At 39.3% G+C, this 16,467-nt stretch overlaps 1 protein-coding gene across 2 annotated transcripts in view; it reads left to right on the top strand.

Annotated features, from left to right (window-relative positions):
• The window catches only part of SLAIN1 (SLAIN motif family member 1), a 68,051-nt gene that overhangs the window by 34,686 nt on the left and 16,898 nt on the right, over positions 1 to 16,467 (top strand). Inside the window, exon 3 of one of the 2 annotated variants that reach the window (XM_063425824.1) lies at positions 13,047 to 13,196. The exons of the other annotated variant lie outside the window; for it this stretch is intronic. Within the exon in view, the coding sequence (XP_063281894.1) occupies positions 13,047 to 13,196 (150 nt within the window). The remainder of the gene's footprint in view (positions 1 to 13,046; positions 13,197 to 16,467) is intronic. 2 annotated transcript variants of the gene reach the window in all.

Below are 16,467 nucleotides of genomic sequence, written 5' to 3'. Positions count from 1 at the left end.
ACCAGTTTAGTAGCCCTTCTCTGAACTCTCTCTAAAGTATCAATATCCTTCTGAAGATACGGTCTCCAGTACTGCGTACAATACTCCAAGTGAGGTCTCACCAGTGTTCTGTAAAATGGCATGAGCACTTCCCTCTTTCTACTTCTAATACCTCTCCCTATACAACCAGGCATTCTGCTAGCATTTCCTGCTGCTCTATTACATTGTCTGCCTACCTTTAAGTCATCAGAAATAATCACCCCATAATCCCTTTCCTCAGATGTTGAGGTTAGGACTCTATCAAATATTCTGTACTCTGCCCTTGGGTTTTTACGTCCAAGATGTATTATCTTGGACTTATCCACATTAAATGTCAGTTGCCACAATACTGACCATTTTTCTAGTTTACCTAAATCATTAGCCATTTGGCTTATCCCTCCTGGAACATCAACCCTGTTGCATATCTTAGTATCATCAGCAAAAAAGACACGCCTTACCAAACCAGACCTTCTGCAATATAACTAATAAAAATATTAAAGAGAATGGGTCCAATATGAATAATTTGAATATACTCCATTGACTACAACCCTCTGTTGCCTGTCACTCAGCCACTGCCTTACCCATTCAACAATATTGGAATCCAAACTCAAAGATTGCAATGTATTGATAAGCCTTCTATGTGCAACAGTGTCAAAAGCCTTACTGAAATCTACATAAGCAATGTCTACTGCACCACCTGGATCTATTATTTGGTGAAGGTAATGTGTAGAACAATAAACACTTTTTCTTGCCTTGATGCAGCACTAGTTCAGTCAGAGAGGCACAGATTCTCCAGTTGCGGATCAGTGAACCGTCATTCACGGGATTTCCGTCACCAATTTGATAGGGATAAAAAGTTACCCAAAAATATGTTCAGGGGAAACCAATTTGTTATATGTTCGAGCGAGTTCGGTGAAGCAATCAAATCAGACCAGACACTTGTGATTCAAATATTACTTCCCCTTTATTGGGAGAGCTTACAAGATTATATAGTACTTTGTGACTTGCGCGACAAAAACAGGATGCTTGAAGGCTCTTTGTACCATAAAATGAATTCAGAGAACTAAGAATATTTCAATGGTTATATATTTAAAAAAAAAAGGGTTGGACTGAGGGTGAAGCTGCGATTGTCTCCTCAGAAACCCTGAATGTCACAAGTAAATAATTTATGCGTACTTGTCAGACACTGAAACTAGACTAAAAGTTCAAAGCATAACATGAAAGTAAAAAAAGACTGGACATCCGGTCATCTGTAGCTTGAGCCTTGGGTCAAGGTGCCTTCCATCTGAATTTCTCTACCTCAGATAGAACTGTGATTGTTCTCATCCAAAGGTTTTACTGGACTCTTTTTGGACTGATCCTTCTGTACACTTTACACATATACATACACACAGACTCATACACACGGATACACACCATACACAGTAGTTCAAACACACACTGACACACGCGGATGCATACACACACTGATACACACATACACACTGACTTATTCACACAGATACACACGCTGACACACACAGATGCATACACAGATACACACTGACTCACACACAGATGCATACACACACAGATACACACTGACTCATACTCATAAGGGAGGACATGTGTGTATAATGGATGTAGTATGTGTTTTTTCGTGTGTGTAAGGGATGCAGTGTATGTTTCTGTGTTTTGTAGTGTATGTGAAAGATGTTGTGGGGTAGGACATGGGAGTTTTTAAACGTTTATTCCCAATTCCTGTTGTTTACATGTACCCTAGAGTATTCCCTGTTGGTATGGTGGTTGTGTAGGGGCTCTCAGCCTTCACTTCTGAGTAAAGGCTCTTTTCTCAAGCCTTGGCACCATGTGGAATTGATTGGTTGCCGTGGGGCTCGCGCGAATGAGAGGATCAACCTCCGCTTGTGAGGCTGAGAGCCTCCTGCCCCCTGCAAAATGGCAAAGATCTTTGATTGCCCATACCCGGGTTGTGTGTGTGTGTGTGTATGTGTATATGTATGTATGACGGCTCTAATTATAGTGCTGTAATAAAGATTGTATATCATGATGAATATTGGTAAATATTACTGCCACTTCTCATAATTCTCATTATGTTTATTTCAGTTATATTTAGTAAGTCTACATTTGTAAGATGTAAAATTAAACCTAGAAATTAACATCTCTGTGCAACAGGACACCTCCATTGTATCTCCACACCACGTATTTGTTGTTATTGTTGTGGAACTGATTCAGTTTATCTCCTCTATCCCCAGTGTGAGTAAGGTGGAAAGAGTTGTCATCCTAATGATTGTGTCTCCCTGCTATAGTGGTATCTAGCTCAGTATTGGCAGCTTGTTCTGTAAAACCAGTGACTAAACCTGGATTGAAAACTGGCTTAAAGATGGAATGCTTAATCTGTTCCTGATCTTGCAAGATGCATCAGACGTCATGCATTTGTTTACAGATTACATACAATTGATGCGGTTATTAACTTAGTCTGAACAGGATGTTACTTCTTCACAAAGAGATTCGGTGGCGGTTAAGATTTAGTGTAGAAACATTTTTATTTTTTTTGTATATATTTTTTTTCTTTTATACATTTTTTTTTTTGTGATGAACAATAAACATGCAGCTTACACCATACAGTTAAATTAATTTTTACAATTTTTGTTTTCAAAACAATTCAGAAATGTATTTTGTGGTTTTAAAAAGGCGGTCATTGAAGATTTTTTATTTATTTAAATGTTTTAAATTGTATTAGTGATTATATTATTGTTCTTAAATGACCGTCTTGTCTTGTCTTTTACAATGACCTGCTCTTCTAGCATGAGCTCACTGTTATTATGCCCAGTTATGAATGCTCTTTAGTTTGTGTGCATTGTGTGGGATTTGTCAGTGGGCAGAAATACAGGCATGGTTAAAGGCTTGGCAAACATTCAAGTGATTACAACAAAGCTCTGGGAATTCAATCAGTTAAACATGTTTCTTTTTTGGTTTAGTAGCTCAATATGAATTATTTCAAATGTGATTTCTTGGCAGCTTTGTTTTAATAGAGTCGGAAGTCATTGATCCGCTCAGCGTGAGTAATCCATAGGGTACAGAACATAATGACCACACAAATGAAATAACAGATTAGGAATAAAGTGCCACTTGATAAAACTTTTGTAACAACATGGCGCTGTGTAACCATGTGAAAAGCTCATTTCACATTTCTTTTTATGGGCTCTATGTTACCAAAATAATATTTATTTAATTATGAAGTACTTTATAAACTTAAAAAACAAACACTTAATTTTTGTTAATGAGGGAACATTTTCTATTTTTGCTCAATCCCATTAACATTTAAACCTAGATTTTTTTTTCAATATATAGATTTTTATTGATTACATATTGCGACAGTAGAAAACTTACATAATACATTCAAGTTTGATAGTAGATGGTCCGCTAAACTTCTTGCGTATTATCGAACAACCGTTCATGTACAATAGATAGAATATTACTTTACACAATCTTGCAATATGTACTGTGTGTACTTGGGGGGTCTAGTTGCAACTTTGCCCAACTGTACACAGATAAACATACCGCTAACCTGGCAATTGTTTTAACTGTATAGATAAGTAGATAGTACAGAGCATCGGGTAAAGGCACTGCACGATGCACCAACGCATTGAGTAGTGGGTAAAATGGACAATTTACAAGCACTGCATACATGAACCGCTGTAAACCTAGATTTTAAAGTGCATCGTTGATTACATTATTATAACTTTTTTTATTTTATTTTTAATAAATTGTGTGTGTGTGTGTATATATATTTTTAAATTAATTTTATTAGCATACAGTTAAGATTGTATTTTAGATATATATTTTTTTTAATTGCTAAAAAATAAATGTAAAGTCTAATATAAATATATATATATATATATATATATATATATATATATATATAAAAATATATAAATCAATCCATCTGAACCACATTGCCAAGTGCTTGTATTGCTGTTTCTGTAATGTCTTGTGCTTTTGCATGTCTGTTACAGCACAATGCATTCTATTGTGTATTCATGAAGGAAAGCTTGTCCTTGTTCAAGAAATAAGCTGAACCTTCTATGTAAATAAGTGGCAGCCCAGTTAAATGTTTACGAACATGAAACATTGTTTGTTGCACTTAACTAGAGAAAACACACAAAGAAATTTCAAATCTCAGGGTTTATATTCTGGTCCGTGTTACATTGTTTGCATTTTTTTGGTCACACAGCCATAAATCACAATAATTTGATGGTGTCAGAAATTCAGTTTGTTTTTTTATAGCATGTAATATATTATTAATAATTATTGTTTGGCTTTGATTTTTAAAGTTTAATGTTTTAAATATATGCAATTGTTTTGAGTATTTCATATATAAAATATATGTGGTGAGTATGCCCTGGTGAGTATATGGCGGACACCCAGATATAGTGTCAGTAAGTAATATAAACTAAAAAAACAACAAAAAAAAGGCGGGGGGCTATAGTGCCAGAAATACAGCTTTGCATTCCTGCCACTATAATATCCCTTTACTGAATAGGTAATCAGAGCGTTGTTTGTACTGGCCCTTTATATATTTCTATAACGCTATCTCATCCTACCTAGTTTTTTAGCATTTTGTGCATAACTAAAATCTAACTGTTCCCTGCAGAGTTTTATAGTCTACCTCTGTACCATTTTAGCTCCATAATATCCTGCTTGAAAACAGGTGCCCAAAATGTGAGATAAGATTATATTTTGCCCCATAATTACCCCTTTTATGCATGACAATACTCAGTAGCTGCTACCTGGCATTTCATGCTTCTCCATAGTCACTTGTTTATAATTATTTCCAATTCCTTTTTTACTTATTGTTTTCTCTTTATTGTATTTCTTGTGCATTCCTCACCAGATTATGCATAACTTTGCACCTCTGTTATGATGCAAGATTATTTGTTTTAGAAATAAAACAAAATCTTTAAAAGAACACTTAAAGCACCATGACTACTCAGGGCCGTCTTTAAAGCGGGGCAAACGGGGCAGCTGCCCCGGGCCCTGTCCCTGCTGGGGGGCCCAAGACGGCTGCTCCGTCTGCCCTCTGCCCGCAAACTATGGGGGCCCATCGGGTGGCCCATGCACTTAGGACCACCCGGTGGGCCTGTGTCAGCAGGGGCCCGGTCGGGCTTTAAAAGCGCGACCGGGCCCTTGCTTTCCGGCAGCCGACTGGAAGGAAGTGACAGCCGCGCGTCACTTCCTCCCACAGAAACAGGAGCCGCGCGGGAGGAAGAAGCTGTTCTGGAGGGGTCCAGGCCGGGAGAGCTTAACTCCCAGCCACCCCAGCCAGCCCACTGGACCCCAGGGAAGCCACCCTCCAGGAAAAGGTAAGAAACTGGAGGGTGGTTATCAAATTTTGCATGAGTGTGTGTGTGTGTCAGTATATATGTATGTGTATGTGTTAGTGTGCCAGTATGTCTGTCAGTGTATCTGTATGTCTGTGTGTGTCTGTCAGTGTCTGTGTGGTTCAGTATGTATGTATGTGTGCATGTCTGTCAGTGTATGTGTGTATGTGTGTTTGTCAGTGTGACAGTATGTGTGTTTCAGTCTGTCTGTGTGCATGTGTGCCAGAATGTCTGTATGTCTATGTGTGCATCTGTCAGTGTCTGTGTGTTTCAGTATGTCCATCTGTCTGTGTGTATATGTGCCAGTATGTCTGTCAGTGTATCTGTATGTCTGTGTGTGTGTGAGTCCGTCAGTGTCTGTGTGGTTCAGTATGTCTTTGTGTATGTGTGTTTCCGTATTGCTGTCTGTGTCAGTACGTCTGTCAGAATGTGTCTCTGTATCTGTATGTTGTCCATTTGTGTTTGTGTGTGTGTGTATCTGTATGTGTCAGTGTTTGTATCTGTATATCTGCATGTGTGTCAGGTTGTGTATCTGTGTGTCTGTATGTGTGTCAGGGTGTGTGTCGGTGTATCTATATGAAGTCAGTGTGTGTACCTTTGTATCTGCATGTATGCCAGTGTTTGTATCTGTCTGTCTGTGTGTGTGTGTGTGTGTCAGTGTATCTATATGTAGTCTGTGTGTATCTGTATGTTCTTGTGTGTATCTATATGCGGTCAGTGTGTATCTGCGTGTGTGTGTCAGGTAGTGTATTTGTGCGTATCTATATGTAGTCAGGGGGGCCCAAGTAAATGCTTGCCCAGGGTCCAATCAAAATTAAAGACGGCCCTGTGACTACTACAACACACTGTGCTCTGGCCGTCCCCCCAAAAGAAGCCATTTCAGAATTGTTTGTTTTACTTGGAGTCCCCAGGTCAGAAATCAGTTTGACTACTTCTATTGGGAGTGGAGGTAGGAGGGCCCAGAGCACTCCTGGAACCATATACAGCTCACTTCCGCGTACAGTGGAATGTTCATTTAATATGAATCCAGAAGAATATTGAAAAGATTATTCAAAAGATATATGGAAGCCACTATTTGCTACCATTTACTTGTGAGGTGTAAGAATATTTGGCTGTGCCCAGAGGCGTAATTAGAAACCATGGGGCCCGGTGCAAAAAGTGCCTTGGGCTCCCCCATATGTCTCACCCCCTCCCCAGTCCTGTCATATGTCACATTCACGCCTCACAGCCCCTCAGGGTGCGTGTGGCATGGTTGGGGAGGGGGATTAGTATGACTGCATTGGAGGGGTTAATGTGATACGGTGAGTGTGGCAGGGTGAAAGGGGGCGAGTGTGACAGAGAGATGAAGACTGAGTGTGACAGGATTGGGTAAGTGTGACAGTGTGAGAGAAGGGGAGTGTGATAGGGTGTGTATGGCATGGCGATGGGAGGTGAGTATGACATGGGTGAGTGACCGGATTGGGGGAGTTATTGTGAGTGTGGCAGGGTGAAGGCGGGTGACTGTGTGTGTGGTGGGGTGACAGTTGCACAGACACACAGGTGCGTACACTGACAGACATGCAGATACACATACAGATGCATACATGGATACACATGCTGATACACACATATGTACAGATGCACAGATACACACACTGACACACACGCAAATACACAGACACACAAACTAACATACAGATATATAGACACATTTAGATACACAGAACGACACTGCTACAGATACAAACACTGACACACGTGCAAACACACAAATACTTAATGACAAACATTCAGATACACCAAATGACACTCATACAGATACAAATAGTGACACACATACAGATACATAGGGCACACACTGACAAACAGGTATGCAAACACACATACATACAGAGACATATACATACATACATACACAAACACATGCAAAATGTTTAGTCACCCTCCTGTTTCCTACCTTTTAGGTGCGGGAGGGTGACTTCACTGGGGTCCAGTGGTTGGCTCAGGTATAATGAGAGTCAGAGTTCCCACTCTGACTCCCTCCTCTCCTTCTCTTGCGGCTCTCAGTGATAACTGGGAGGAAGTGTCCGGCCGCAGTTACTTCCTTCCAGCACTCTGATCTCATTACAGGGGACCCAGTCACGCTGTAAAGCGCAGCAGCACTGACCAGGGCCCTTAAGACATATGTCTAACAGCATGTGCCACTCTATGGGCCACTGAATGCGCGGCGTCCTGGAGTGACAGGCCCCATGGAGTGACGAGCTTGGGTGTAGCTATGACCCCTGTGACCGCAGTAAGTCCACCACTGACTGTGCCATTCTTAGTTGCATTCAGGGACCTGATAGGTGGTCCACTCAGGAGCTGGGGCCCTTTAATGGTGCGACTGGCTTCCTGTCAGATCACCAGTACTGGGAGGACGTGAATTCGGGTTACTTTCTCACAGCTTACAGTGAAAGCTGAGCAAGCTAAGCAGGATCCCACGGAGCATCAACCTCAGCCAGCAGTCTCACCAAGGTAGCCAACCTCCTGTACCCAAAAGTTATGGGATCAGAAGGGTGAATAAAAATGTTTAAATTATAACTTTTATGTATGTATGTATTTGTCAGTGTGCATGTGTATCGGCGTGAGTATATTTGTACAGAACTTACTTTGATAAAGCCTAATTAAAAGTGAAACACTTTCTCAAACCGTTCATTTTTGTTTTTAATTGGATCGTATATATCTTCAACTCTGGACCTTCATTTGCATTTATTGCAAAATACTGTTTCTTTAGTAGGGAACATCTTGTGGATTGAGCAAATGTCTTGTAAGTACATTCTCATATTCTTACTACTAGTTTCCATCGCAGTCTGTACTATTTATTTCTCTTTTTCCATTCCATACTCCAACAGGGAGGATGCTGCTCAACAATATATCTTAACATGAGGACGATATGACTAATCAAAAGAATTACTTATGTAGTCCTCATTTTTGGATATAATAATAAAAAAAGGCTAATAAAAAGGAGCCAGTTTGGGGCTCTTTATTCATTAATTTAGTATCATCTTAATATACTAAGCTATATTGATTTTTCTTTATATTGTATATTTCGTGGAGCATTAAGCCACTATCAAAAGTTGCACCTACATCCACATGCAGGAATTGTCCTGCTTAAGTTCATATGTTGGAGCTACATTGCATCTCTAAATAGTGTGCATCTGTATCCTTCCTCCATATTATTTGATCATACTACACTATTGGTTTTTATCCGTGTCCTATTTTTTTTGTTTTTGTTTCCTATCATTACACGTAAGGGTATTTAAAGTTCTACTCTCACCTCTTCTTCAAGTACTTTTCCTATCCACCAGAGGAGTTCTGCTATCTCACCAGCATACTCTGCAGCTTAAATGTGTATGTGTTTATCTGTGTTTATCTGTGCATGTGGTAGTGCAAGTGTATACATCTGAGTATTCAAACTTCAACACTACACTCAAACACACCTGTGACAAACTCCCTTTTCCATGTGAGTTTGCCACAAGCTCCTGGAAGAGTCTGCTTGCCAGCCTCCTGTCCACAGACTATGGGCCCTGCAGGGAAACCTGTAAAAGACTATTTAACTGGCTTAGTTTGTGTGATTCCCCTATGCTGTTCGGGAACTGAACCGCTGCACAAACTATGGACCACCTGGGAGCTTGTTAAGCCTAATTATTATTATTATTATTGCCATTTATATAGCGCCAACAGATTCCGTAGCGCTTTACAATATTATGGGAGGGGATTTAACAATAAATAGGACAATTACAAATAAACTTACAGGAACAATAGGTTGAAGAGGAGCCTGCTCAATATAGCTTACATTCTATAGGAGGTGGGGTGTAAAACACATTAGAACAGGAATTTGCAGTCAAATAAGGTGGGCTGCCCTTTAGGAGAGGGCAAGAGACAGGTATGTGAGGTAGGAGTTAGTCTTGGAGGCCATAAGCTTTCCTAAAGAGATGGGTTTTAAGGCACTTCTTAAAAGATGCAAGACTAGGGGAGAGTCTGATGGCGGTAGGCAGGCTATTCCATAGGAAAGGAGCCACCCGCGAGAAGTCCTGCAAGCGTGAGTTGGCCGTACGGGTGCGGACAACGGACAGGAGGTGGTCCCGGGCAGAGCGGAGAGACCGAGAAGGGACATACCTATGGATCTGTGAGGAGATATAAGAGGGGCTAGAGTTGTTCAGTGCTTTATAGGTGTGAGTTAGTACCTTGAATTGACTCCTATAGCATACAGGAAGCCAATGTAAGGACTGGCAGAGGGGTGATGTGTGAGAGAAACGACTAGAGAGGAAAATCAGTCTAGCTGCAGCGTTCATTACGGACTGTAGGGGTGCAGTACGGCTTTTGGGAAGACCAATCAGGAGCGGGTTACAATAATCCATGCGGGAAATTACTAGAGCATGGACAAGCTCCTTGGTAGTATCTGGTGCAAGAAAGGGGCGGATGCGGGCTAGAAAGGGGCTAATGGATACCTTGTAACAATCCTAACCGCAGTGTTCTAATGGTTCCTCTGGGTGGTGGCCATCTTGTTCGCACGAACCCAGGCAGCAGTGTTTGGTCGTCGAGTACATGGAACTGAAAACTGACACTGTTCAGTGGGATTGTTTTTCTGGATGAAGGGAACAAGCTCTACGGTATAGCAATGGATTCTGTTTGGTAGTATGTTCTCTGTTAAACTACTAAACTTGACCGACTGCTACCACTTTTTCCCTGGAACTATTTTGGGCAGGAGCCTTGTGTATGGTCAGTCAAATTTTGACTTCCATGGAAATCCCGAATCCCTGAACTGATCTGGGTGATGTTTGGATATGTTGGTCACCCAGATCGGGGCTATCAGATGATATAACATTTGTGGGGTTTTCATGTAGTTAAAGGTACTTTTGGAATGTCTGTGAAATTAGTTTTTTTTTTTGTGCCTGGAGATAATGAGTTTTGTACAGTTCCTTACTCAATTATCTCCCAAGCATAGGTGAGGGATTATCCTCATGCTGGTCTGTGTGTTCAGAAATGTATATTCCAGCTTGTACTCCCAGAACTATGTGTTGTGGGGTTACTGGGAGGGGAAAGGGCTAATCACTTCTCCAATTTGTTCCAGTGTGGAGGATTCATCAGGGAAAGTCCTTATAAGGACTAGAGCTCCCAGGACTGTGTGTCGTCCAGTGCCTGGGAGTGGATAGAGTGAGTTCACCATTCGTTTCCAGGACCCCAGTCAAGTCACGGCAACTAGGAGTGCTGAGGTTTGTCCCCTGTTCCAGCTAGGAAGCGGTCCTTGGCGGAGGTACCCAGCCGGAGTACAGGGAGCTCCGTTACAAACACCAACATTTAATATAAATACACCCCTTTAATCAAACGGCAACACCACACAAACTACATTGAAATACACCCTGCACACAAACATCAACACTACACCCAAATTCACACACCTACTCCATATAAAAACATGCTTACGTTCAAACATAGAGAAACTGCTCACAAATATAACTCTGCAAAGATGAGCAAATTGTAAATCCCCAGCTTCAAAGTATCGTGGGAGTTGTACGACCGTCAAGGGTTAACCTTTTAGTCACACTTGCATGACCCTAAAAATTCAAGGTGCCAAGGCCTTCCTCGTATTAATTCTGCCAATGGAATAAATAGTCACAAATTTTATTTACAGCTTGCATGCATAACCTCTCATGTTCTAATAATCCAGTAAAAATATGATTGATTGAAGGAGTGGCTGGGATATCTCATCGAATGCCTCTCTTCAGTGAGATTCAGAGAGCAGAAGAAAATCCAGCGAACTGGCATAAAGGAACCTTGTGAGGATCATTTTCTTTCTAGAATGTATTAACAGTTTAAGAAATTACATTTTACTTCAAGGGAGGAGATACTTAGGGGATGTGTGTGTTTGCGTGTGTGTAGTAGTTTTGAATATAAAAGTTTGAGTGCAAATCAACTGCCAATTAGAAATAGTTAGAAGGAAAAGGAGAAAAGCGCTACTTTTGAGTCCTTAAAATGCACATATTGCCCCCCCCCCCACCCCCTTTAATTAAGATAGTGTTTTTTTGCTAGACAGGAAGTAAAAACTGAGGTTTTAAATATGACCACCAGATAGTCCCTCAAATTTCTTGTCCCCTGGTGATGCATATCTGGTTTTCATCACACTAATGGCATTACTTTAAAAAAATTAAAAAATGGGGGGTTAATCTGGCATGTATCTCTATTTTCTGATTTCTGAAATTGTTATATAGTTGTAACAAATAGCATACTGTTTTAGATAATGTTTTCTGCAACTATATCATTCATAGATGTCTAAATTTAAAAAGAAAAATGTTTAATTATCAAAGTTAACATTTATATAGAGTCTTTTCATGGAGTGACATTCCTTAAATCTGATCAACAAAATATGCATGTTAGAATGACTTGCATATAACTCTTGGTTCATAAATGGCAATCAGTTTGTGGTCCCTGGATAAAAGAAAAACTGGCCACTATAGTGCCCATTGGTGTGCACCTAAAGAATTTTTTTAGAATGGGTTGACAACTTACCTGGGTTAGCTGTGCACCTATGCTGCATCTGGTCAACACCTGCAGAACATATCTTCATTGAACGATACAGGACCTTGCACATTGATGAGATGTTTTAGCTGGCATTTTAAACCAATAAGTGTGGCCCTACTTCGCTCAGGGGAGCAAACTTTATTCTCCTACAAGGAGAATATGGAAGCTGGCTCTGTAGCCGCAGGGACCCGAAAGGACCCTGGTAAATGTTTGGACTGTCCTAAAATGGTTTGACAAATTACTCAGGGTGGGTGCAAAGACACTGCCCGCGTTGTAGACAAGATGCTTGGAGTGTCCCTTTAATGTATTTTCTTGAACGTTTTTATGACGATTCCCCTCTCTAATTATTGTGTATGTATCCTTTTAAAATGTAAAGCATGATTATAATGATATATAGAGATTGGAAGATTACTCCTGGTCAAGCTGGGTAAAAAAAGTCTGCTAATTTGGTTGGCATTTTGTACATGTGTAAAGAGATAATATACAGTTATTGTACTCTGCTATCTCAGTGTTACATCAAACCTAGGTACAAGATATATATATATATATATATATATATATTTTTTTTTTTTTAAGCTGTTTTTTTCTTTTCTTAATATTTTGTAAATTTCAAAGTAGGTGTTTGTTTATAATAAGAAGCAAATTATTCATGCCATGGTTTATACAAAAAACGAAAACACCTGGTTTATGTGACACTATCAAGGTGGCGTGTAGAATAATAAAGATGCATACATAGCAAAATCAAACAGCAGATATCCTGCTCACATTTCTGTAGTTTATCAGCTTTTCCTCCCTTCCAAAAATGGCCTTTTTTAACCTAATTGTGTGTTTGTAATCAAACAAAAATGTTAAAATGTGCATTGCCTATCTGCATTTTGCTTTATGACTTTTTGAGTTTGTTATGGTAACCGCATATTTGCAGATCTGTGCTGTGAACAGGGATTAAAAAATAATTTAAATAAAATATATTTTTTTATTCTCTATATTTGTGTACTCTGTTTACGCTTTTCCTCACCTCTGTTAAAAGTAACATCCTGATTTGTGTACTGTCCCGAGCCACAAAATACTAATCTGGAATTTTTTGTTCCTTTTTTTGTTTATATTTAGCTGGCAGATGGAGGAGTCTCTTTTCCACTCCTGTTTCCATGTCTTTTCCATATAGTCCTGTTGCGAGACTCACTCCGTATTGCAATGGCTTAAATTCTCCCAGCATCCTTAAAAACCCAACTAAAGCAATACTAACACCTGAGAAGACAGGTAATGCTTCCAACTTATTTTATGTACACATTTCCATCATATATATTTTACCGTATACAGTGAGCTAGGGGAGAGGGGGGAAACCACAAAAACATTTCCCTCCCTTACATCTCTGTTCATTTTTTAAATCACATCACATTTCGGGATCATTGGTCCATATTGGTTTAGCCTAATATGTGTTCCAAGTTTCACTGCATTACAATCAGTTTTTGGTGCCAATTTGTATCCTGATCATATTAATTATGTAACTCAATAAATTGACATTTAATGTTTAATGTTTTAGTTAACATATAATGCAAGTGTTACCATTATAACTAATAGGACCATTTTCAAAAATGCTTCCAGGTTCCACTGCTGGGACACAGGTTGGATTACCTTGGAAGTTCAAATATTCCCACATATAGACTGCTGGGGAATTGTAGGCCTCATACCCACGCTAGAACACCAAACATACCTGGGTGTGTTTGAGGTATTGGCTGTGGTGTCAAGAATCCTCTTCTATGTAACTGTATGGGTCAAATTAAGGACTAACCCACGCTATTACATAAATTTGTAGTATCCTGTGTACTATTTTAAATATAATTTTTACTCTTTTTATGTACTTGTACTGTACACTTATATAAAGGCTTCCAACATTACCTTTCTTGGCAAATTCAGAGAGATCAGAAAATACATGTAAAACCAGCATTCATCTGCTATGTAACCTGAGTGGGGAAGATACATATGAATTTAAAGAGCTTTTTTTATTTTACATTTAAAGATTTTTTTTTTTTTTTTAGAATAAATGTTAAAGGACCTCTATAGTGCCCTGAGGGTGCCCCCACCCTCAGGGACCCCTTCCCGCCTGGCTCTGGGATGAGGAAAGGGTTAAAACTTACCTTTATTCCAGCACCGGGCGGGGAGCTCTCCTCCTCCTCTCCGCCTCCGATCCTCCCTTTCGGCTGAATGCGCATTCAGCCGGTCTCATAGGAAAGCATTTACAATGCTTTCCTATGGACGCTTGCGTGCTCTCACTGTGATTTTCACAGTGAGAATCACGCAAGTGCCTCTAGCGGCTGTCCCTCTCCAAACATAGCGCTTATGGTTGTGACGATAAAGCTCTATTTTGGTCTCGTCACTCTAAATTACAATGTGCTAGTAGCTGTGAGGCGTGTCAAGGTGTTGTTTGGCATATTGTAACCAGACTTTTTTGTGGCATTGGCACAGTAAAGGCTTCTTTCTGGCAACTTAACCATGCAGCTCATTTTTGTTCAAGTAGCGTCGTATTGTGCTCCTTAAAACAACCACACTGTCTTTTTCCAGAGCAGCCTATTAAACTCCTGAGGTTACCTGTGGGTTTTTCTTTTTATCCCAAACAATTCTTCTGGCAGGTGTGGCTGAAATCTTTCTTGGTTTACATGACATTGGCTCTAGGGATCCTTGAATTTTTCCACTACTATAAGTGATTGAACAGTACTGACTTTCATTTTCAAGGCTTTGGATATCTTTTTATATCCTTTTCCATCTTTAGAAAGTTCAATTACCTTGTTACGCAGATCTTTTAACAGTTTTTTTCTGCTCCCCATGGGCTCAGTATGTAGCCTGCTTGCAATTGTAACCTATGTGTGTTACCTTGTGTGTCTGTAACAAGGCCAAACATTCAATGTATGTAAACTTTGGATCAGGGCTAGTTGGGTGATTTCTGTTATCATTATGATTTAAAAAGGAGCCAAGAAACTATGTGATAATAAATGGCTTCATGTGATTATTATCCTTCAATAAAATAAATATTTTTGCATGATCAGTCATGTTTTCAAAATCCATGCCGAAATCTCACAATTTCTGCCAGGGTATGCAAACTTTTCAGCACAACTGTATAGTTACATGTGCCTACCTCAACATTTCTAATTGGTGGCTGTTATGAGATATTTTAAGTTACTTGCTAATAAGCAGAATAAATGTATCTTACTAGCACAGTCTGATTTCTAAACAAATTGTTGTAGTTTAAATACCTATTACTGAGGGTTTTATTGCTGTGGTGCTTTGTAATACACTCAGACACACTAACAATTTGGAGCACGTAGAAAAGAGGGCTATTACAATAGAAAAGAGGAACAGAAGGACATGGGGACACTTGGGTGGAATGCATCTGACACATTGTCATTAAGATGTACTTTGTTTGAAAAAGTGTTCTTCTTGATATTACCCAAGAATGGAAAAGGATCAGTAGATACACTAGTTATAAAAAAAACAAAAAAAAAAAAAACAAAAAAAAAAACATTCTGACCCTCTCTGAGCAGATATAAAGCTCTGGTTGGCAGAGAATAATCCAAGAGTCTGTGATATACAGCCACTCTAGTTAGGATATAGAATGCAATCAGGTTCTCCAAGGCATTGTAAATTGTTTTGATTTGCTTGTCAATGTATGCAGATTCTGGAGTTCCCTCAGACACTATATGCAAAGCCTGAATATGAGGCGTCTACGGTTCTTATAGACACAAGATAAACTGCCCCACTCTATTAAAATAATATATATAAAATCTACATTACTGATGTTCCTCATTATCCTTTACTAGAATGCATAAATTAATGAACAAACCGTGGCACATAAGTTGACACTTTTATATCTGCTCCTTTTTGCAGATATAAGGAGGTATGTATAAGGAGAGAAGCAGAGCCCCGTAACATTATCCAAACAATGCTGCTCACATAGCTAATATAATCTGATTAACAGGGAGAACAGGACTGTGCAATGTGAAATGGTCATATCTCATCAGCCTTGGCTTTACCCACTACCACTGAGCTGGTAATTACAGATTAAGTTTTTTTTTTGTTTGTTTGTTTTTTAAACCCTCTATTTTACTGGATTGGAGAGGAAAGATGATGGAATTACAAATATTTCCCCTGGTACACACTATTTAAAAAATATATATTTTGAGTCAATGGACTAACCATTATCTCGCTCTCCTTTTACATTTTTCGGGTTTATTTGTATTTTATAAAGGAAGTAATTGATCATTCTGTGTTCTGTAACTTATTTAAAAGTTTTTTTTTTTTTTTTTTCTTTATTACTTTGCTGAACTTTGCGTTTGCTTTTCCTGTGTTAGGTTCCCAGACGGTGTATGTTAATACATTTATATTTGTAGTGCTACTTTTAATGTATTCCACTTCTGTTTTGTGATAGTTCTTTTTTCTTTTCTTGAGACGAGTTATTCCTAGTTAATGATCTCTAGAGAGAACATCAACCTGCTGAAGTTGACCTTTTTATTCAGTAATGTAGCCATCACCATTT

This window comes from Pelobates fuscus, chromosome 1 (genome assembly GCF_036172605.1).
Source record: "Pelobates fuscus isolate aPelFus1 chromosome 1, aPelFus1.pri, whole genome shotgun sequence".
Classification (NCBI taxonomy): Eukaryota; Metazoa; Chordata; class Amphibia; order Anura; family Pelobatidae; genus Pelobates; species Pelobates fuscus.
Note: the sequence above shows the minus strand (reverse complement) of the source record. Positions and strands in the feature narration are given on the sequence as shown.